This window comes from Trachurus japonicus, chromosome 11, assembly GCF_045865225.1.
Source record: "Trachurus japonicus isolate A0001 chromosome 11, Traja_1.0".
Taxonomy (NCBI): Eukaryota; Metazoa; Chordata; class Actinopteri; order Carangiformes; family Carangidae; genus Trachurus; species Trachurus japonicus.
Window position 1 is genome coordinate 21,550,108 of NC_140917.1, and position 22,230 is coordinate 21,572,337.

Sequence of the window (22,230 nt, forward strand, 5' to 3'; positions counted from 1 at the left end):
TTTGCTGCTGCAGGTGTCTGGGGGGAGGAGGGGGCGATGCTCTGTTAGGACACACACACACACACACACACACACACACACACACACACACACACACACACACACACACACACACGTCCAGACATCGCACAGGTGTGTGATCTCACAGGACCTCCAGTGCACACCCATCAGGCAATCCAAGGAGATAAACACTCTATCTCTCTCTCTCTCACACACACACGCACACACACACACACACACACACACACACACACACACACACACACACACACACACACACACACACACACACACACACACACGTCAACCACAAGATTGCTCTGACTATGTGCGAGACCAGTGACTTCCCATGTGAGACATGTCCTGTCAGAGTGAGGTGTAGTGCAGGTGTGTGATTGACTGACTCACAGGAAGTCGTCGGTCACAGCAGAGACAGAGCGAGGAATGGCTTTGTCTCCATGGCAACAGCAACCCAAACCTCCACGAAGGGTATACCTAGGGTCCAGAAAAACACAGGAACGGTGTTGAGAGCTACACGGAGGAGAAATGTGGTTTTGAGAGGGATGATTGATGTGTGTGTGTGTGTGTGTGTGTGTGTGTGTGTGTGTGTGTGTGTGTGTGTGTGTGTGTTCACTGTCCAGAGAAAACCACGGATCTCCAAAATATTAACTTTTCATGCATGTGCAAAGAAAACACTTTTTTCTACACTTCAGCTGACAAACACCAAATTACATGTTTTTGACGTGAAAGTGATAAATCATGGATGTGTGTGTGTCTGAACCTGGAAATAGAATAGAAACTGTTTACCAGTGTCATAACCATGAACAATAATCTTTATTTGAATTAAAACGAATTTACAAAATGTTAACAGAACTGATAGTGAATATTGAAAACCTATATAAAGTCAGTAACACAAAAATATATATTTTTTAAATGTAACAAGCAGACAAGAAAACATGATAAATGCAATATCAGAGGAGGCAATAAATACAACTTTTAGTTATAGACTAAACTTTTTAAAATAAGTCTTAAAACTTTTATGAGTGAGCCACAAAAATGATAGTTTTCAAACCCATTATAACTTAATAAACATACACAATGAACAGCTGAGGTCCACTTCACTTTTTATTGGAAAAACTCTGTAGAGGCGTGAGGCGTTTAACAGGATTGGCCTTGCTTGACATTAATATAGTGACTATGATCGTCAGGACACATTCAACACTGAGCTGCCAGCCACAGCTGAGTCAGGATGAGAAGGGCACGGAGCTATTCAAAGAACTGAGTTAATTAATTTGACTTTTGATGAGAGATTGTTAATTACCAAGCAATGCAGTGACACAGGCTGACGAAAAGACTGAGAACGTGCGGCACGTTGACGTAAGACCAGAATTTTAACACATGCATCATGAAGTGTAGGTATATGTGTCCCTGCCAGCGTGTGCACACACAGTCACAGTCTGAGTCACAGCACCTCCATCCACATGTTACACAATAATCCAGTGTATACAAGTAATGCTTACATTTCCTGCCTTTTCTTCATCCACTGTAAACACAGTTAGAAGTGTGACATGTCTGCTCAGGTATTTCTCTCTCTACTAACACCCCTTTACTTTTTAACAATACCTTAACAAACCTCTCTTGTATCCTCCCTAATCCTTTTAATCAGAGGTTACAGGACTGAAAGAAAAGAATCCTCTCAGAGGCCTTGAAATTTTGGGAACCCCTGACTCCACCAATCAAATTATTATGATGTAAATTATGGTTATAGGTTCATGGTTAGGATTAACAGACGGGCGGCACAGGTGTCTGGCTCTCTGTCATGTCAAGAGTACTGGATGAACAGAGATTAGTGTCATGGCACAGAGCGTCCTCTAGCTGTGGATTGTGAGAACACGTGTCAAGATATTTCACTAAACTCACACTGATCTGTCTGCAGCCCTGACAACAAACCTGCAATGATAAAATAATAAATAAATAATAATAAATATAAAATAAAAGTACTAGATTCCTTTATTTGAGTATAAGCATCAATGCAAAACATTTTTGAGGTAATTGCCAGAGAGGTAACTGTTAACTTTTGATTTAGCTCTAAAAAACAAACCATTTAGTAAAAAATATTTAAACTCCAGTAGAAATGTTCACAAGCTTGTATGTTGAAACAATAAAACTATCTGCCCTGTTCAGATTCCTTTTGGGGAAAATGCAACATGGATTTATAAAATATTTTAAACAATATATCATGAGAGGCCAATAATATTTCTTAAATGAAAGCGAATCTCTCAAAAGTATAGACAGACACATTGTTATAAGAAATACTATATGCAGTTATGGAAATATAAAGTAACCTACGATGCTCAATACTCAAGTAAAGCATACCTCTGCAGTGTAGTAAATGTAAATTAGTTCAAGTACATTACAAATAATATAATAATATTGCTTACAGACAGTTTCTGTGACTTCATTTATCAGCCTAATTTAGCCTAGGCTATATATGAACATTTTCATTTTCCATCCCATTTGCACTTTACAGTTTGTAAAAAAAAAAAGTATTCATACTGTTGCAGCTGCAACCTGTGTTATTTTATTGTTGTGTACCCATTTCTATAGATTGAAATAAAAACAGGCTTAAATATTATAACTGTGGACACAAATATCATTATATGAGTATGATTTTGCATCTTACATGTGTATCAGTGATAATCCAATAATTGGCCATAGGTTAACACAGTGAAAAGACCCATTTGGCATAGTGAGTAGCCCATATGCCGACACTGTTTTTACTACAGTGTAGTTTATAATGTATTTGTAACATGATGTTTATGTTAATAAGCAGTAGGCCAAAGGACTGGTTAGCCTACATGTTGTTTAGGGTGTGTGTGTGTCTGCAGGTTGAAGCCTGTATGTGACAGTGACGGAGATCTCTAGTGGAGAGAAGATCTTGGCTCGTGGATGCACCGTCCTCAGATCTGTGTGGGTCTCCGTCCTGTAACCAGACCCAGCGGGGCTCGTGTGCCGATGTCTCAAACGATCACCCGTCGTTTGTCCGTAATTCTGCAAAATCTCTGCAAGCCCCCCCACAATCAAAACAAATCGACCACGCGTGCTTTTCCCGCAGCAATGACGTCACGCGGGCTCCTCCCCTTTCCCCGCAAGTAAACAGAAACCAGAGGGAGATAAAACGCTCGTGTCATCCGCCGTGCGTGCGTTTGATGCGAAAAAATACGGCGCGCGGGATGAACGCGGACGTTTATTTTACGTTTCGCAATTTTTTTCCCCCATTTTTTTTCTTTTTTTCTGTCTAAATCAAACTTGTGAGTTGTGTTGCTGCTAGCTGACCTGCGCCGCCGCCGGAGCGATGAAGGGAGAGGCGGAAGTGAAGTCACTTGACAGACCGTCCATGTTATTATTGTTATTTTGGTTGGCCCTGCGATGAGACGGGCTGGGGAGCCGTCGGTCTCCGAGACAGAAGACACCGTTCACGCTACCGCAGGCCGACCCCCGGGACCCGACACCACCGACACCGACACCACCACCACCACCGCCGCTGCCGCCGCCGCTGCTGCCTCGCTGACCCGGAGACAGGAGCCTTTTTGACGGCTGGTTGTGGGGGGAGGAGGTGGTGGAGGAAGAGGAGGAGGAGGTGGAGGAGGAGGAGGAGGAGGAGGTGGGGAGGGCGGGTGTGAGGACCCAGCTCCAGCTCCAGCACCTACACTCCGACCGACCAAAAATAAAACGGCGACAAAAACAATAAGGGCAGTCGTCAAGCGGCTGTGGGCTGGTATCGGTGCGGTGTGGTGGTGCAGCAGCAGCAGCAGCAGCAGCAGCAGCAGCAGCGACGAGCCGCCGCCGCCGCCGCCGCCGCCGCAGACATGAACGGTATCACCAAGGGCCGGTTCGAGGTATGACAGAGGGAGTGGACCACCACCAGCTGTTAAAACTGTTTGTTTCTAGTAGACGTGGGAGTCGTGGGTTTGTATAAGCAATGTGTGTGTGCGCGCGTGCATGTGTGCGTATGTGTGTGTGCGTATGTGTGTGTGTGTGTGTGTGTGGTCCACGGCGCTTTGCTCCTAATTTTACATGCAGTCAGGAGCCGAGGCGTTTTGTTGGTCAAGGGTAATCCGAAATCCTGTTATTGTCCTGCCGCACCAGTAGACAGCGACAACATGGAGCTCAGGACTGCGGGACAGGAGAGGGCTGTGGCTGAGGATTGTCAATATATCAGGGCCGAGGCTGGCTGGCTGGCTGGCTGGCTGGCTGGCTGGTTGGCACTGTCGCCTGAGGTTACTGGCTTTCAGGAGAGAGAGGGGGGCTGCAGATGGAGAGTAACGTTGTAAATACAAGCAGTGTAGCTATACATGGCAGCAGCATTCAATTAGTCATCACTTGGGTTTGGCAGCAGGTGACACCTACTCCTAATACCTGTGAATGACAGGTGCCACAGGAGGTTATGGAGGAGAGTCACTGATGACAACAGCACACAAGACAGTTTTTTTTGTGTTCAGGAATCAGTAATAATGACACACGAGCTATGTTACACCAGCGCTATAAATGATCGTGCTTTCCTCCCACAACCTTTCCACATTTCCATGATGATTTTGCAGGAAAGTGGTAAACACACGCCCTTCCATGCATGTCAGAGCTCAGAGCTCATCTGCACTGATGAAAGAAGTGTTGCCATCTGAAATAAAAGTGGCAGTAACTCTAGGTTTAAGAAAAATACTTAACCTTCAAGCAACTCCATTCAGTATATTACTTGTGTTTACATATAGAAGTACAGAATCATAGCTGCAAAGGGTAAACAATAAACATGAATTAACATTACATTGTCATGTTTTCTACCTCATGTGATGTTGCATAGTGTAATCCAGGACAATAAATCATATTTTTATACAGAAATTGTCTTTCTAACCTAATCTTTAAAGTACCTTTCAACTACAGCTGTCGTATACAGTAAATGTAGGGGAGTAAAAAGTGTAATATTTGCTTCTGAAATATAGTAGAAGTGGTTAAATAAAGGAGTGTGGTACAAAGCAAATACCTCCAACTGTCACTCTCCAGCTCTGCTCAGCTGCACACAGATAGTTTTAATGTTCACTCCGGTTCGATTGATCTGTAATACCTGTGGCATAATTATTATCATGTTCTGCAGCGTCAACAATTTTCCTTGTAGTTTCGTACAAGCCTTAAATCAGCTCCCGCCCAACTGGTTGTGACTCCTGGAAGCTGTTGGCATTGTTTATCTCTAATGTTATTCATGCATTGTTGAGATTCTTTTTGACTTGATGGTACTTGACTTTTTTTTTTCTCTCTCTCTTCCTTTCTCCGCCGTCAGGTGTTCTTTCAGCTGCTAGTGTACGAACATGTGTGTCTACATGAGAGTGGCTGAGAACAGAAGGAGGTAGTGGTGCTGATGTGTGTTGCCATATCAGTGGATTTCTCAACAGAGCTGTAAGCTTCTTAGATGAAAACCAGCGTACGATGGGAAACAAGCCGGCGTGTAAGAGAGAGAGGAACTGGAGAGTATGGAGGGGGGAAATAGAGTTGGACATGGGAGGGTTGCTTAATAACCTCACACCTGAGATGATGCTGTATATTGAACACCTGATGCAAGGCCCTTGTAGAAACTGAACCCCCAGCATATGACATAGATCTAATTCCCTCACAGTTGCTTTATTGTGGGGCGAAGAAACTCTAGACCTGAGCCGCCACACACACACGTTCAAAACCCAGATTTGCATATCCACCCTGTTGTAGCTACACTGTCTAGGAATAGGAGTATGACTGCAGAGAGGAACTCCCTGCTTGGGAATGCTGCTCTGCTGGCACAGGGAACGAGGGCACCAGAATGCTGAGGTGATAATTTTAATGGAGCACGCGTACCAGAGATGGCTTTGACCCTTGCTGTCATGATGCCATATCTACGGCGGAGATTACACACCAAATACTGTGTTCATGCCATCGCATCTGGCAACGTCTTTCATAGGGGTTTGGGTTACACAACACAGAGGTAGAGAGAGAGAGAGAGAGAGAGAGGCCATATGCTAACTTCTTTGTGTGTTTTGTCTTTCTCTCCACTGTGTGACACACAAATGAAATTCATAGAAAATTAATCCAATCTTATAGATTCAATTTGTCTATAATTTTCTTCGACTAGTCGATTTATTGTTTTGTTCTCAACTAATACAGGAACATTTCCACCATTAGACCTAAAAACTTCCACCTAACTTCTTTAAAATGTCTTGCTTTATCTGGCCAGCAGTCCAACAACCCAAAATATTAAATTTTCAGTGATATTAGATGGGTATTTCTCACAGCAAACGAGTGAATTAATCAGGTATAATCAGCAAATTGATTAATTGATAGCGAAAATAATCTTCAGTTTCAGTCCTGAGTGACATAACACAGAGAATAAAGGGCATGTGATAGTGATGAATGACCTTAATGATCACTCAAACACTAAAACTGTTGATTCACTTTCTTTCAATTGACAAATCAACAGATTGTGTGGGAGTAATTTGAAATAATGTGAATCAGAATTGAAGTAATTTAAATGTCCAGCTAGATGATGTGGAGTATGACACCACCGCCCGCCGCACTATAAAAGTTATGTTTCAGATTGCAGATCATTTAAAGACTGTGGCCTGATGTGGTTTAACACCCACATGGTTTGATCCCAGTCCGACTAGATTGTTTGTAACCATGTGTCTGTGCGGAGGGAGAGGTCAAAGGTGAGTGATGTGGTACAGAGGTGGTTTGGAATTAAGTCTAATTTTAGTCCTAAATCCTAAGCCACCTCTGGCTTTAGAGACACACTGAGTTAACGTAGCGTAGGCCCTGTGTGTTGACAGTTCTCCTCCTCCTATCCAGCCGCACATACACTTATTGTACAGTTAAGGTCAATTTACTTTCCGTTTACTCAGTTGACGCTGTTCTAAATATAACTGATAGTGGGTCACATGGTGGTAATGACAAAGGCTTTATTGTATCGAACCTTCGTTGAACCTTTAGAGAGGCAGGTGCCCCCGACACTAATGGCTAGGTTGTGATATTGTTTGATTGAAAGCAGGGGCATCTGGGGACCAGGGATCGACGAGGTTTTAACTATAACCTGGAGCTATTATTGGATATAATTAATCAATGGGTTCAGAACTGTGTTTCAGACCACTTTGTCTGCTTTGTTGTCACCTCAACATAGATGTTAAAATTCAAACCAGTGTGGTTAATCTTTCGCTGGACCGTGACTGGACCCAACCCTCTCTTGTTGACCTCGCTTCCTCCTCGCTGGCCTTCACTCCTTCATTCCTTCCTCCTCCCTCACCTCCTTCCCCTCTCATCCATCTCCTCTCACCCTCTTGTTTTCAATAATGACTTTTGCACATATTTTTCCAGCAGTCCCCCCCCCCCGACTGTAGCGCCATTTCTTTTGTTTGCTTTTGCCTTTGTCTCTCACTTCCCTCTGCTTCCCCACTTCCTCCCTCTTCCACCCATCTTCCTTTCTTGCTTTCTCTTTCGAGGGGGGGGGGGGATTGCCACGTCTGTCTCGGAGCTGTAGCCCGAACCAAGACGTTCACAGGATCAACCTTTGCTCCTCCTGTGCTTCCCCGCTCCCCTTTTGTGTTTCCCACATCTCGCTGTTTGTGTTTGCGTGCGAAGCAGCAGGGAGTCCCCCCTCATTAGATACAGTTTCTGAGTCTTTGAGGATACAAGTGTATCACTGGGACGATGCGTGTCTGCAGAGCCACAGCGAATGTGGGTGTTTGCCGTCATTTAAATTCATGGCTGACTGCAGCCCACCTGATCTAGAACGTTCTTCCTCTGTTCTTCTCATAGAGAAGTCTGACGTGAATCACCTGTGTGTGTGTGTGTGTGTGTGTGTGTGTGTGTGTGTGTGTGTGTGTGTGTGTGTGCCATTCAGCAGATGGCCAGACATCCAGCGAGTAGACTAATTGAGATAAGCATGTCAACAAGCTGACCAGGCTAACAGAATTATAAGCTTGTAAGGAGGGGATGTTAAAAGCCAAAAGTAGCTGTAGCTCATATATTGGTATAGTTTAAGGAAGTAATGGCTTGTTTATCACCTGTACCTGCAGATGCAGGTCTACAGGGCCTATTTCTTTTATTATTAAACACATTGAGAGCTGGTGAAATAAAATAATGGTTTAGATGCAGTTGCTGTTGATTTGTTTTGGTCGATTTGCTGGAGATGATAATGATGCTCCCCGGTTTCTGTTTTGATCTGTGTTGCCATTGTAACAGCTTGTGTCTTATTTCTGTCTCGCTGCTCTTGACCACTCAAACACACACATATTGACACACACACACACACACGCACGCTCACTCAATGTTTTTGTTTATCTTGTGTCTCGGCAGGTGTTCTCAAACAGCGATGAAGCCCCCATTAACAAGAAGCTCCCCAAAGAGCTTCTTCTTAGGTAAGATTAATAATACACACACACACACACACACACACACACAAATACAACACAAAATACCCTGGGACAAGGGCTTGGGTCAGGGTTACTCATTAGCTGAAGCAGCCTTGAACACTTAGGAGAGTGTGTGCATATTGTGTACTGTAGTGTGTGTGTGTGTGTGTGTGTGTGTGTGTTGTGTGATATATGTTGGTCACTAGTCTGAAATGAGGTTCTGTTAACAGTGTGACCTACAGACCAATATTTTTTCTCACTGCAGCAGCTGAGCATGACCCATAAATCTGACATCACACGTGCGCTCACCCGTGCTCGTCCTCCACAATGATTCATATATGTGTGTTCGTGTGTGTGTGTTAAAAATGGATGCACCTGCATGTATCTCTGCAGACATATGATGCGGACTGTTTGTTTTCTGCACTTGGTTATTGCGTGCGCGTGTGTGTGCGCGTGTGCATATGTGAAACACCCCTGGGTCTATGCAAACTGTATGTCTGTGTACGTATGCTATTAATAGCTTGTCTTAGCTGGTGGGGAATTCCGCAGTGCTGTGCTCCTCTGCTGCTCCAGCTGTGTCTCCATGGAGACTACCAGTGCACCCATTACCACCAGCAGCACACTCGCTGCTCACCGGTGGACAGAAAAAAAAAACATGCACTCACATGCACTTGCTGGCTATGACACATGACCTACTGTCACATGTGTCATGTTGAGACACTTACACAACATCAGCTGTGAGGAAGCCTCATTGTAATGGCAGTAAATCTTGTTTGTAAACCATGGAAAGTGGGTTGACTCGGGCCTTTTTTATATTTATAATTTGGTTATGCCTCGTCACCACGACACACAGTGTGGGACATTGTTTTGTCCGAGTAGCATTTGTTAGATCTGCATGTAGAATCACAAATGTTGTGCCCCTAATTTACATCACTTGTAGAATAATATGCTAATCAGGGCTATAAATTCCCATTGCCAAGATAAAGTATGAATAATGCTCAAAATTAGAAGATTCTTCTTTGAGTTTTGTACTTTTGCTTCCATTCATTTAAATGATGATTGCTTGTTAATCAGAAATATTTTCTAATCAATTTTCTGCTCAAAATCGAATTGAATCATTGAGTAATTTCTAAAATCAAACGAGATAAGTTTAGAGGAGACAAAGTCCTACACATGTAATTGATCAGTGTCGTGGAGTTGTAGGCATCCAGGTGAAGGTTTGTAACCACTGGAGTCAATCACCAATGTGGTTTGCAATGGCAGGTATGTTGCCACAGGAATATTGGCTAATTCATCTGTTAATCTGACTAATTAGTGTCCTCATTAGCACCAGTGTTAATGTATCACCGCGAGCCAGCCTGAGTACCTGACTTGTTTTTGCGCTCGTCTGCCTTCCTGCATTGTAAACAGCTGTTATCTAGGACAGTGCAGCATGGATATTAAACTGTGAAAACTGTGCCGCGATATAGAGGAGCCATGTCTGACAGACGAGCCTTGGAGAGAGTTCAGAGTGGTTCAGGGTCCTCTTACCCAGAAGCACTGACTCAGCAGCCTCCCCACCATCACCCAAATTCATGTCTGACTGGAGTTACCATGGCAACCGGTCCCAGACTCACGGCGAAGGCTGTACTCTCTCTTATCTAGCCATGCTTGAAGGGCCAGGTGTACATTTTGTCAACAAACGTGACTGTGCTCGGTTAAAATCCTATTATGTACCATGTCGGAATAAAAGGGCAGAGCCACGCAGGATTTGAGAGAGCAATCAAAGGCTATTAACATATTTTTTCTGTTCTGCCCGTGTTCAGACGCACCATTAGGGCCTCCTTGCATGTCGTTAAGTGAAAAACATACAGTCCTGTCCTCGCACACTGTCTGATGTCGGCTCTGTTATGTCACAGACTCCCCTCCCTGTTGTTTTTCTTTCTCGTAAGGATAGAAAGAAAAAACACTCCATGTCAGTGATAAAGTCTGTCTATAATCAGGAACCTCCCCTCATCTAAAGAGTCCGAGCTGAGCTGATCAAATCAGATTGATTGATTGCTTCCCTGTGAGGAGGATTAGCAGAATTCCTCTCCGGTGGGTAAAGGGCCTCTTTCACGCACATAATGGAAAGTCGGAGTGTTTGATTAAAACAGACAGTCAATCAATGATCACCGTCACAGCCATTAACCAGTTATCAGAACGGAGATCGATGAGCACCCCGCTTGATTGGTCAGCTTCTCTGGTGGCCTGCAATCATTTCAAGGACTAGTAGTGTGTTGTGTGTGTGCGCACACATGTGATGTGTGGTTGTCTGTCCCTTGCTTTGTCGATTGTATACGTGTACTCACTGACACAAGACTCCGCTATAGATTATACGGACATGTCCCAACATGCCCCGGTCCAACACACATCAAAACACACGGCTTTTGTCTGAGTCTATATGAAGGAAACAATGGCCAGCTCCTGTTTCCTAGGGTTAAAAGGACATTCAGACCCCAGCTGCACTCAAAGCTTTGGCAATGTGACAATTTCTCTGAAAACCTCACATTTTGCATACATTGCCCTCTTGAGGCGCTCGTCTGAGCACTATAACCACCGGGAACTCAGAGGAGGTTTTACATGTTTGGGACTATAAGGGTGTATGCTCCTGTATATATGTTTATCTATCTATCCCAGGCTGTCTGTGGCCTTGCCTGTCTGAGTTCCAGAGATTACTCATTGGCAGATTAATGGATTGAGCTGACCCAGTAGCCTGCTGCATGCAGCCCTTTGTGGATGACCGGCCCACAGCTCAAACACTGCCTGTCTGTGGGGCTCTCCTGCCACCAACCAAACACAGGGGATTGTTCTGTTTTCTACTGACGTAAAAACATATATTCACTCACACAAATGGAAAGATATCCAAGTAGAAAGTTGAACTAGAAACTGAACTCTTGATATGATGATCATCGTTCACTTCAGACAAGCTCATCCTGTTTTATTGTTTCTCTCCTCACAGAATATTCTCCTATCTAGATGTGGTTACACTCTGTAGGTGTGCCCAAGTATCTAAGGTAAGCCCCTCCTTCTTTGCACCTGCATGCCTCCCAACATGGCCTAACTCACCCTGCATTGTATGAGTATGTATTCCTGAACTATGATGTGGTTAAACTAAATCCAGTTAAAATTTGTTGAATTCTCTGGAAATGTCTATGATGTAGTGCCATCTGCTGGTGATGTGTTAGTGGACTGCTGCTTTGCTATAGTGCACTGCAGCTGAAAGCCATTTATGAATGAGCCGTCTGTGAATAATAACAAGAGCTTGCAACGTGGACTGTGAATGCAGATGCTGTGGTGGCTGCTTCTTTTACAAAAGCTCCAATGTATAATATTAGGACAAAGCACAAAGTATAGTTTGAGTGTATGTTTTTTATTTTTTTTTCCTGTGATGTGTTTCGGGGCCCAGTTTCATGCAGGCAAACTCTGGACCACTGTTAGGTTTGGGTGGCTGTCCAATTATTGTCTTGATTAACCAATTAATTTGTACAGCACAATCAACCTGTACTGACTCTGAAGTATGAGACAAGTGCCTTCCTTTGTCCAATCAAAGTGGTCAAAGAAAACAGAGAAAAGCAACAGTATTGGAAGAAGTGGAAACACCGGCTTTAGCATTTACTCTGTGAAGAAAGAAACACAAAAAGTTTGCCAAGGGAGCGCTGTACACGCGAGGTTCTCCCACGTATTGTGAACACAGCGTCACCTTTCCAAGTCTGTCTGACCCACTTGTCTGTCTCTCTCCACAACCTGTCCACCACCTTGCAGGCGTGGAACGTCCTGGCTCTAGATGGCAGCAACTGGCAGAAGATCGACCTGTTCAACTTCCAGACAGACATAGAGGTGAGGGGCGGTATGGGTAGTATTTGTGTGTGTGTGTGTGTGTGTGTGTGTGTGTTGCCTATACAGTATGTGCTGCATGGGTGTGTGAATGTGTGTGCTTGTTGAGTAGCATTATCCAGCCCAAGGCTTAGTGCTGGGTCAGTAGGCTTTGGTGCCGACTGTGACGTCACAGCTGATCCTCTGTCCTTTGGCCCAAGTCATATCACTCTCTCTCTCTCTCTCTCTCTCTCTCTCTCTGTGTTTGTGTCTCTCAGGGTCGGGTGGTGGAGAACATTTCTAAGCGTTGTGGAGGCTTCCTGAGGCAGCTGAGCCTCAGGGGCTGCCTGAGCGTGGGAGATGCCTCCATGAAGTGAGATCACCATCGTCTCTCTGACATTCACTGACCATCAATTATCGTGTGATTTTGATTTATGGCTTTTACTAAAAGTCATTGTCTTGTTTCTTTAATTACTTGCTTGATTTTGTCCCAATATTTAATGTCAAAGCCTCTTGTGGTCGTTCAGTCCCATGGGACTCTGTGCTAGAAACTCTGTTGTTGATTCCATTTAATCTCACTTTACTATGCTCACATACACACACAACGTAAACAAAAACAAAGGAAGACCACTGATGATGTAATTTAGTTTTTTTACATAAACCTCCTAATCTGTAGATTTACACAGCTTCACTTTCTAACACCTCTATAAGCAACTGACTTAAAGAAACACAAGCTGTTCCTTGGAGGCTTTCGTAGATGAGAAAAAAAAGAAAAAAGAAAACACGCAGTAGACGTTACGACAGCCTCCCTTGGGCCTGCAGATGACTCTGTTAATTGGCTCCAGAGCAACTCGCGGCATCTGACTTCTTATTTATTCAATGAAGCTACTCCTGAGTAATTCCCCTTCTCCCTCGTCACTGTTCGACTGTTTCCCAGGACGTTTGCTCAGAACTGCAGAAACATCGAAGTGTTGAATCTGAACGGCTGCACCAAGATCACAGACAGCACCTGCGTCAGCCTCAGCAAGTTTTGCTCCAAACTCAAACAACTAGATCTCACTTCCTGTGTGTCCATCAGTAACCACTCCCTCAAGGCTCTCAGGTAGTTTTCAGTCAAACTCAGTACAAAACCACAAAGCTTTCACACCTGTGCACTCTGTGTCTAACTCCGTATCCAACAATGTGTGTGTGTTCAGTGATGGCTGCAGAATGCTGGAGATGTTGAACCTGTCGTGGTGTGACCAGATCACACGTGATGGCATTGAGGCTTTGGCTAGAGGCTGCACTGGTTTACGAGCACTATTCCTCAGAGGATGCACACAGGTACAGTGTCTCATACAATGCACACACATCCGCGTGTAAAAATAAAATGTGCCCACTTGCCCCAAAATGGTATATTTTCCATCCCATGGTATTTGTTCTTTTTTTTACCTTTATTTTAATCACATAGTTTTTTGTTTGTTTGTTTTTCCTATAATGGTTTATGCTTAGCTGACATTTTCTTTTTCTGCTGATCTTTTGTAGAAACAACATCTTCTTCAGGTTTACCAGCCAGTTTTTCTTGCCTGGGGGGAAAAAAGCATGAAACCCCCATGAGTCTGTAGTTACACATGAATATCACTATCAATTTCACTAATTGGAAAAACATAGAACAGCGTGAAATTGATCAAAGGTTGCGCTGTTTATTAGGGAACATATTAAGTAATTCACACTGATGCTGGTTTTCAGCCCTAGCAGGTACATCAACACAGTCACATACGTGTTGTTTTGATATTGTCACAATATTGTACGTGTTTGTGTTCAACCCAGCTGGATGATGGAGCATTGAAACACCTCCAGAAACACTGCCCAGAACTCACCACCATCAACATGCAATCTTGCACAGTAAGATAAATATTTTGTTGTGGGATGGAAGGAGGGAGAGACTGATTTTTGATTTTTTATTTTTTAAAGCATGAGGAATGTGTTGTTATGCGCCTCTGCTTTGTTAATTGGTTTTCACTGTCCTCTGTTTCTTCCAGCAAATAACAGATGAAGGCCTGGTCAGTCTGTGCCGAGGCTGCCACAAGCTACAGATCCTCTGTGTGTCTGGCTGCAGTAACATCACGGACGCCTCTCTCACTGCACTGGGACTCAACTGTCCCCGACTCAAGTGAGAAAAACAAACACATATGTATTTCTTTTTATATATACTCACACAAAGATGCACCTGTCCCACCATCCTTCTTAAGGAGACCAACCATATGCACAGAATATCCTTCTCTGGCTGTGTGACTGCTATTATTTTCAAAAATGGATTATAATCACTGTAAACATTCATAGTCTGCAGTAGGGATGTCACGATTATAGATTTTCTTGTTACGATTATTGTCAGAGAAATAATCACGGTATTATGATTATCACGATCATTATGCATCAATAAATTTCACAACACTATGAATGTGTAAAATCAAATATAGTCAAAATATAATGACATTATTCATCTCTTAATATAGGACCAGTTATTAATCCACTGGGGGAAGTGTTTGAAATATTTAAGTCAATAATTGTCATCTATACCGAATGTTTAAGTTTATTTTAATCATTTTTTTAAAAATACAAATGACACACTAATATTTAAATTCCTACCAATTCAGTGTTACTTTAGATAAATGGACCAGTATCTGTGCATTCACCTTTACTTTGGTGCACATCTGCCGATATGGTTCCAACATAATCTTTTTCAGAAAGTGACGGTATTTAGGAATCCTTACGATCAATTAATTGTAGTGTTTAATACTGCGATTAATTGTGAAAACAAGTAATCGTGACATCCCTAGTCTGCAGATGCATTTAGTTCCTGACAATCGACAGCATCCATCTAAACTGTGACCAGAAAAGCACACAGTGCAGCCTGCCCATGTGTCCTGCAGTGATCTTCAGTTCTCACCTCAAATAGCCTGATGATTTATTGATGTTTTAAACATTATCGCATGAGACAATGAGTCACAATAATTCCCCAGTGTTTCCAGCTGCACACCACTCACAGCGGTTTTCCATATGTCTGTGTCATTTCAGGATTCTCGAAGCTGCACGATGCTCCCATGTTACGGACGCAGGGTTCACTGTGCTCGCCAGGGTGAATTCTCAATCAGCTTTCTTCCCGTTTCCTCATCTGAGAACCCTTTTGTGGGGTCGATTGCCCATTTCACTTCAATATCTCTGAGATGAATGAAATGCTTTCCTCACAAAGAACTAAACAGTCTCTTTATTTGTTTCACAGAATTGCCATGAACTCGAAAAAATGGACTTAGAAGAATGTATTTTGGTAAGAGTTTGTCCTTTCCATGGTCTTTATTTATTTTGAATCTGGAACAATTCTTGGCTCTCATTTGTTTGGGTAGATTTTGCGTGGTTTAAAAAGACAGACATGATTGTGAGCATTGCAGGGTTTGTTTTCTGCCAAAAGGGAGAGTGAGCAGTCCAATGACCTTAGTATATAAATCACTTGTGACAGAAAGCAGAGAGGGAGAGAGAGAAGAAAGGGACACAGTAGAAAAAGTATTTGCAGGATTTAGAGCTAGACATGAACGTGCAACACATGCCTCCCAAAACTGGGAACTGGGTCTCTCAGTAAGTCTCTACTGTCTCTGTCTCTAGACATGTGAGAACAGTGCTTTAATCAAGCTTCTCCTCTTCTTAGGTGACAGATAACACCCTGGTTCAGCTGTCTATCCACTGCCCTCGCCTGCAAGCACTGGTAAACATTTACACCTGCAGCTCTGGTCTTGTGCCAGGTTCTGCATCGGCCTGTCTGCATTGCTTATGGAGCTTTAATCCATCTATCTTTGTGTCTTCATCCCTGTCTACTGTGTCCCGCACAGTCCCTGTCACACTGCGAGCTGATCACAGACGACGGCATCAGAGCTCTGAGCAGCAGCACCTGTGGCCAAGAGCGCCTCACTGTGGTGGAGCTGGACAACTGCCCCCTCATCACTGACGTTACCCTCGAGCACCTGAAGAGCTGCCATCGTCTGGAGCGCATTGAGCTCTACGACTGTCAGCAAGTCACCAGGGCCGGCATCAAACGCATCCGGGTCAGTGGAAATCATGCAGATATAAAATGTGCACTTACGGATGATTGGATCTGGCCTCTCTTTAGATTTACTCTACATTATTTAATCTAAAAATCATGCTGTTTCACTATACATCAAATATAATGTTTTGATTTGTGGTAATACACTTATTTCACAGTCTTGCTGAGATTTAGATAAAAAGCTTGTTTTAACTTGCAGTTAAATGTTAGATAGATAGATAGATAGATAGATAGATAGATAGATAGATAGATAGATAGATAGATAGATAGATAGATAGATAGATAGATAGATAGATAGATAGATAGATAGATATGTACTTTATTAATCCCGAAGGAAATTCAGATGTGGTCAACTGTTCTCACAGAACCAGTCTCACACAACACAACAATAAATACAGACTATAAATAGCTAAAAATAAATAATAACATGGTAAAACCACCAACCAAGTGTTCCAGTGCTTCTGCCTTTCTATTCACCCCAACACCACTTGTCTCCTCCTCCTCCTCCCCCCGCCTCCTCCTCCCACTCAAAGAGTTGTGCAGTCTGATAGCTCGAGGGACAAACAACTTTGCGCATCTGGTTGTTGAGCAGCTCAGGGACCGCAGTCTGTTGCTGAAGGTGCTACTCTGCTGGTTAAAAGCAGAGCACAGTGGATGGTTGGCATTGTTCATGATCGCCCTGAATCTGGTCAGTGTTCTCTGCTCCGTCACCTCCTCTACAGAGTCCAGCTTTAGGCCCACCACGGAGCTTTGTTCAGCCGCTGGATGTTCCTCTTACTGCCACTGCCGCCCCAGCAGGCCACGGCATAGAACAGTACACTAGCCACTACGGAGTCGTAAAACATCTGTAGCAGCTTGTTGCAGATGTGATGCCAACCTCCGCAGGGAGTGGAGCCTGCTCGGGCCCTTCTTGTAGAGGTGATCAGTGTTCAGGGACCAGTCCAGTTTATTGTCAAGTATCAGTCTGAGATATTTGTAGCAGGGCACTATCTCGACTGCCTCACCCTCCATGCAGACAGGGAGTGGGGTGGGGGGCTGGCGCCTGAAGTCCAGCACAATCTCCTTTGTTTCGGAGGTGTTCAGGAGCAGCTGGTTCTTCTGGCACCACCCCACAAAGTCGCACACCAGTTTCCTGTATTCCCCCTCCTCGTTCTGCTTGATACACGCTACAACTGCTGTGAGAACATCTGCATGTGGCAGAGCTTAGATTGTGTCTGAAATCAGCAGTGTACAGGGCGAAGAAGAAGGGGGACAGCACGGTCCCCTGCGGAGCTCCCGTGCTGCTGATGGTGGTGCTGGATGTACTAACTGCCGCCGATCCTGACAAATTGTGGTCTGTCGGTCAGGTAGTCAGTTATCCAGGAGGTGAGGAGAGGGTCCACTTGCATGGTAGATAGTTTTTCCTACAGTAGTGGGGGCTGAATGGTGTTGAACGCGCTTGAGAAATAAAAAAAAAAAAGAATTCTCACAGCGCAGCCTCCCTCCTCGAGGTAGGAGTGGGTCCGATGGAGAAGATACAGGACAGCATCCCCCACCCCGATCCTCTCCCTGTAAGCAAACTGGAGAGGGTCCTGGGTCTGCTGCACCAGCTTCTCCAACGTCTTCATTACCTGCAAGGTGAAGGCGATGTGACGGAAGTCGTTGGAGTGCCTGGGGTGTTTTGTCTTGGGGACAGGGGTTATGCAGGATGTCTTCCACAGGGGGGTAGGGGGCTGCCAGCTCTTGGTGGACCGATGCAGCTGTGGTCGGTGTGGGGGTTGGAAGAGAAGGTGAGGGCGCCTGAGCTGAACCGATTAAAAAAAGTGTTCAGCTCATTCTCTCTCCCCACACTTCCCTCAGCCGGTCCTGCAGCAGCATGAGCTTCCAGGTAGCTTAGCTTTTCATAAAGACTGGGAACAATGGGCAGCAGAGAGCTCGGGTCTGAAGGCTCAGAGGGGGACACAGTCCAACACCTTGCTTGAACCCCTAAAGCTCAATAATGAACAAAACACGTCTTGTTTGTTGACACAAAAAGGACATCACCACAGAGGTTACAATTTCCTTTTCTGCAAACAATATTTTCTTGGAAATGTGTCGTCATTGCTGTGACAAGAAATAATCATCATAAGGGCATTTATTGTCTGTTGTTTAACCCTTAGACAAAATGAGTCATATTTTCTCCTGTTTCCAATGTATGTGCTAAGCTAAGCTGCTCACTGCCATAGCCTCATAGTTCAAAAATGTTTAAAGGGATAGTTCAACATTTTGGCAAATTGGCCAATTGCCATAATCCCTATAGTCATAGCAGTAGGTTCGTTACCTTTAATTGTTGGTGCAAGCTATTTTTAGAACGGCGGAGCAGAGCCGCGAGCTGCTCAGAGCTACGCTACGGAGGCTAATGGGATTTTTTGGTTTCACTAATCAAACTCATCAAATACACAATCCAACAACTCCAAAACGCTCTGGTGGACAAGTTGTGACCTGCACATTCACCACGCTATGAGATAATAACGGAGCGTTACGAGACAGAGTTGTTTTAGAGGCAAATTCATGCAAAACCGCTGATGCGCAGTTTTCCAGCAAGCAGTTTCTGAATTTGCCTCGAAAATAACTCGGTGATGCTATGAAATAACGTTATTATTTCATAGCGTGGTGAATGTGCAGGTCACAACTTGTCCACGAGAGCGTTTTGGAGTTGTTGGATTGTGTATTTCATGAGTTTGATGAGGGAAACCAAGAAATCCCATTAGCCTCTGTAGCGTAGCTCTGAGCAGCTCACGGCTCTGCTCCGCCGTTCTAAAAATAGCTCGCACCGACAATTAAAGGTAACGAACCTACTGCTATGACTATAGGGATTATGGCAATGGGCCAATTTGCCAGAATGTTGAACTATCCCTTTACATATTCATTGAAGAAAAAAAACAGAAGAGTTAAAAGAATGACAGTCATATCTGTGTGTTATACTGTGATGTTTTGTCTTGCTGTTTATACCCTTTCACTGACTCACCCATCCCTACACAGGCCCATCTTCCAGAGATCAAGGTCCACGCCTACTTTGCCCCAGTGACCCCCCCTCCCTCTGTACATGGAGGTGGCCAGCGTCTGTGCCGCTGCTGCATCATCCTCTGACAGTGGAGGGCCAGGGGGGGCCACCTCTGTCTACAGGTCCTGCTGCTCTGATATGGGCTAAAAATGGCGTTGCCGGGGGGGAGGGGGGCAGGGTGGGGGGACTGGGGTAGGTGTAGGGGAGAGGAGGGGCTGGACCCGCTCACTGCTCCTGATCACTGATCAATACATAGACTGATCGCCACTGATCCCTGATCAGTTGAACCCGCCCCTCCTCTCATCTTGCTGAACCAATCAGCTTTGCAGCAGAGCCCCCGGGGTCTTGGTGGGAGAGGGGTTGCGGAAGAACCATGGATGGATGGATGGATGGTCTCTCTCTCTCTCTCTCTCTCTCTCTCTCTCTCTCTCTCTCTCTCACACACACACACACACAAACACACTGTAAGGACAAAGAACAGGTGGCTCTCCACTCCATCCTGCTTTTCACAACCCTGACTCCCCACCTGGGGGCATAGAGGAGGCATCTGGACAGCTGCAGATGGGAGGTCTGAAGAACAGTGGGACTACAATGCATCATGCTCAAACTTAAAAAAAAAAAGAAAAAAAATGACGATACTGTCATCTCGGACAAGAGTTCGCTCTCTGTGGAGTATCATCTCAACCAATCACATGACACCTCTTTGTGACCATTCTGTGATTCATTCTGCTTTGACCAATAAACACGCAGCATGGAGGAGGAGGAGGAGGAGGAGGAGGAGGAGTGCTGGGTTGTAGGAAATGCAGATCTTCTGGATATAAACAGTGTTGCTTTGGCACAGCCAGCTCAACTCTCTATTGTGGAAGAGTTGGGAAGGAACAGGAAGTACAGGACGGGACATGTGACATATTCGTGCATCTGAGAAACTTCTGTTGAGATTTTGTTTCTGTTTGTACAGAGAATGTTTTGCAATTGAAAAAGAAAAAAAAGAATTACACTTGTTCAAAACTGGGGTAGGCCAACAAAATATTGTTTATTTTATTTTTTTTCCAGTGCTTATTGTAATTGTCCATGCCTGTCTATCCAGAGAGGGAGATACTATGTTTGTCTTTCTTTTTGAGGTGGAAAAGAAGAAACTGTACCTATGATTCAGACCCTCTGTGTTTAAAAGCATTATGTTGACGCTGTACGCCACTGGGATGTGTGGCCCTTCCTGTGTACTGTGTGGTAATGTTGGCTCATAGGCCCTGATCCAATCCTGTCAGTTGCCCTGTGCACTAGCTCCCACTTGACCACTTAAGCATTTGTTTACATCCTGGATTAGACTAGCACCAGAGACAAACTTGTTTACATCAGTGGGTTTCCAGTCTCCCTACTATTCAGAGTATGTTTAGAAACAATGAAACAATTCTGGTAATGCCCACTCTTTTTAAGTGGACTGCGAAGTCCATTATTCAGATTTGTTGCTGTGTGTATTTAGTTTTCAATCAGGGCTAACACTGGTGCAACTTTGTTTCAAAATGAAATGGAAATTTACTCCAAACTGAGATGGTGTATATTAGAATGTGAGCAAATGCACCTCAACCTTTTGACAATCATGTGAATGTACGTATTTTAAGGTTAATTTAGTATAATTTTGTGTAATTGGCAATTTACTGATGACATAGGATATTATGAATTGTCTTTGTTCACTATACTTAACTTGCTTTATGCCCCAAATAGCACACAGCCAGGGAATTATTTAGAAATAGAATTCAACACAGGTCTGGTGAGATTTAATTGAATCGTCAAGAAATTCCCACTTATCCAATCCTAGGAGACATAATTGACAACAGGAGTGTGACATGCAGTGACCCACGCACAGCCCCAGACAGAGCCAATAGTTTATTCTACTCTATACAGACACTCCCTCAAATCAACAGGATCTCAGTATTGTCTGTCTTGCCATACACATGTATGGGGCATGAAATACAACCACTGGAAGCACTGAAAATACAACAAAGCAGAAGCATCTCGCAATATTGTGCTAATAAAAGAGACTGGCAAGTGCTGTGTAGTGCCAAGTGCTCAAAGACTGGGGAGATTGGCAGGACTATGGATGGGACTGACACGAAAGGAGAGCAGATGGAAAGATGAAGACGGACTCGGAAACATAGCTGACTTGACTGGCTGTGATACTAATGCCCTCTCTTTGACAGCTGTTTTAACAGTTTTATGTTTATGAAAATAAATAAGTAAATGAAAAAAATAAACAAATGAATAAATAAAAGTGACTAATAGTAAATGTGCTTTGTGTCTCCAGTGTGAAATTTTGTCCCACAGTCAGACAGTGTTGACTGTGAACTGCGGCAAACTGAACACGGTGTCCCACGCAGTTTCACCCGCTAGATGTCACCAAAGAGCCGTGAAAGACCCGCAGACACCCGCATTAACGGTGCGGGGTTTGTTTGATTCATGACTACAGGAAACATTAAAGATCACGCCATGGGTAATGAACTTAGGAGAAAATGTGATCGTATACGGTTGGTATATCTGCCCCCTTGTTTCCCACACACTTGATAGTTAATAGATAAAAGAAGACTAGATGTTTTTTTTACCCGACGCTGCTGCCCGATGACACAGCGTCGCCACACGGCCGCCACCTTGCGTCGGTCCACGCGCTCCCTCAGAGCAATAAACCTGCTGCATGTTCTACTCTCTACTATAATAACCAGAACTTGCTCAGGTTATGGCCGATTTTCAAACGGTTTGGTTTGTAATGAACGTCAGAAATACAGTTATGATATTGCAAACTTAAAATTACGAATAATTTTAATCATGAACTTTTCTATGAAAGTAACATTATGCAAATAGTTAAAGCTGTAGCCTATACG

At 44.0% G+C, this 22,230-nt stretch overlaps 1 protein-coding gene across 1 annotated transcript; it reads left to right on the plus strand.

Moving 5' to 3' along the window:
• Positions 1-3,684: 3,684 nt before the first annotated feature.
• On the plus strand, positions 3,685-21,645 carry fbxl2 (F-box and leucine-rich repeat protein 2). Its single transcript, XM_085791720.1, has 15 exons — positions 3,685-3,794; positions 3,828-3,899; positions 8,371-8,432; positions 11,407-11,461; positions 12,210-12,284; positions 12,539-12,633; positions 13,198-13,362; positions 13,457-13,583; positions 14,070-14,144; positions 14,282-14,412; positions 15,318-15,378; positions 15,523-15,567; positions 15,943-15,999; positions 16,124-16,336; positions 19,336-21,645. Exons 2-15 carry the CDS (start codon positions 3,870-3,872, stop codon positions 19,441-19,443), a joined length of 1,299 nt encoding a protein of 432 aa, XP_085647846.1. The 5' UTR covers positions 3,685-3,794; positions 3,828-3,869; the 3' UTR covers positions 19,444-21,645.
• The last annotated feature ends 585 nt before the right edge of the window (positions 21,646-22,230 follow it).

Bases quoted from the DNA above. Each gene is read 5' to 3' on its own strand.
- fbxl2 (XM_085791720.1), top strand. From the start codon at position 3,870: ATGAACGGTATCACCAAGGGCCGGTTCGAG. The intron at 11,462-12,209 runs GTAAGCCCCTCC...ACCACCTTGCAG, and splicing joins GGTGTGCCCAAGTATCTAAG to GCGTGGAACGTCCTGGCTCT. The intron at 12,285-12,538 runs GTGAGGGGCGGT...TGTGTCTCTCAG, and splicing joins ACTTCCAGACAGACATAGAG to GGTCGGGTGGTGGAGAACAT.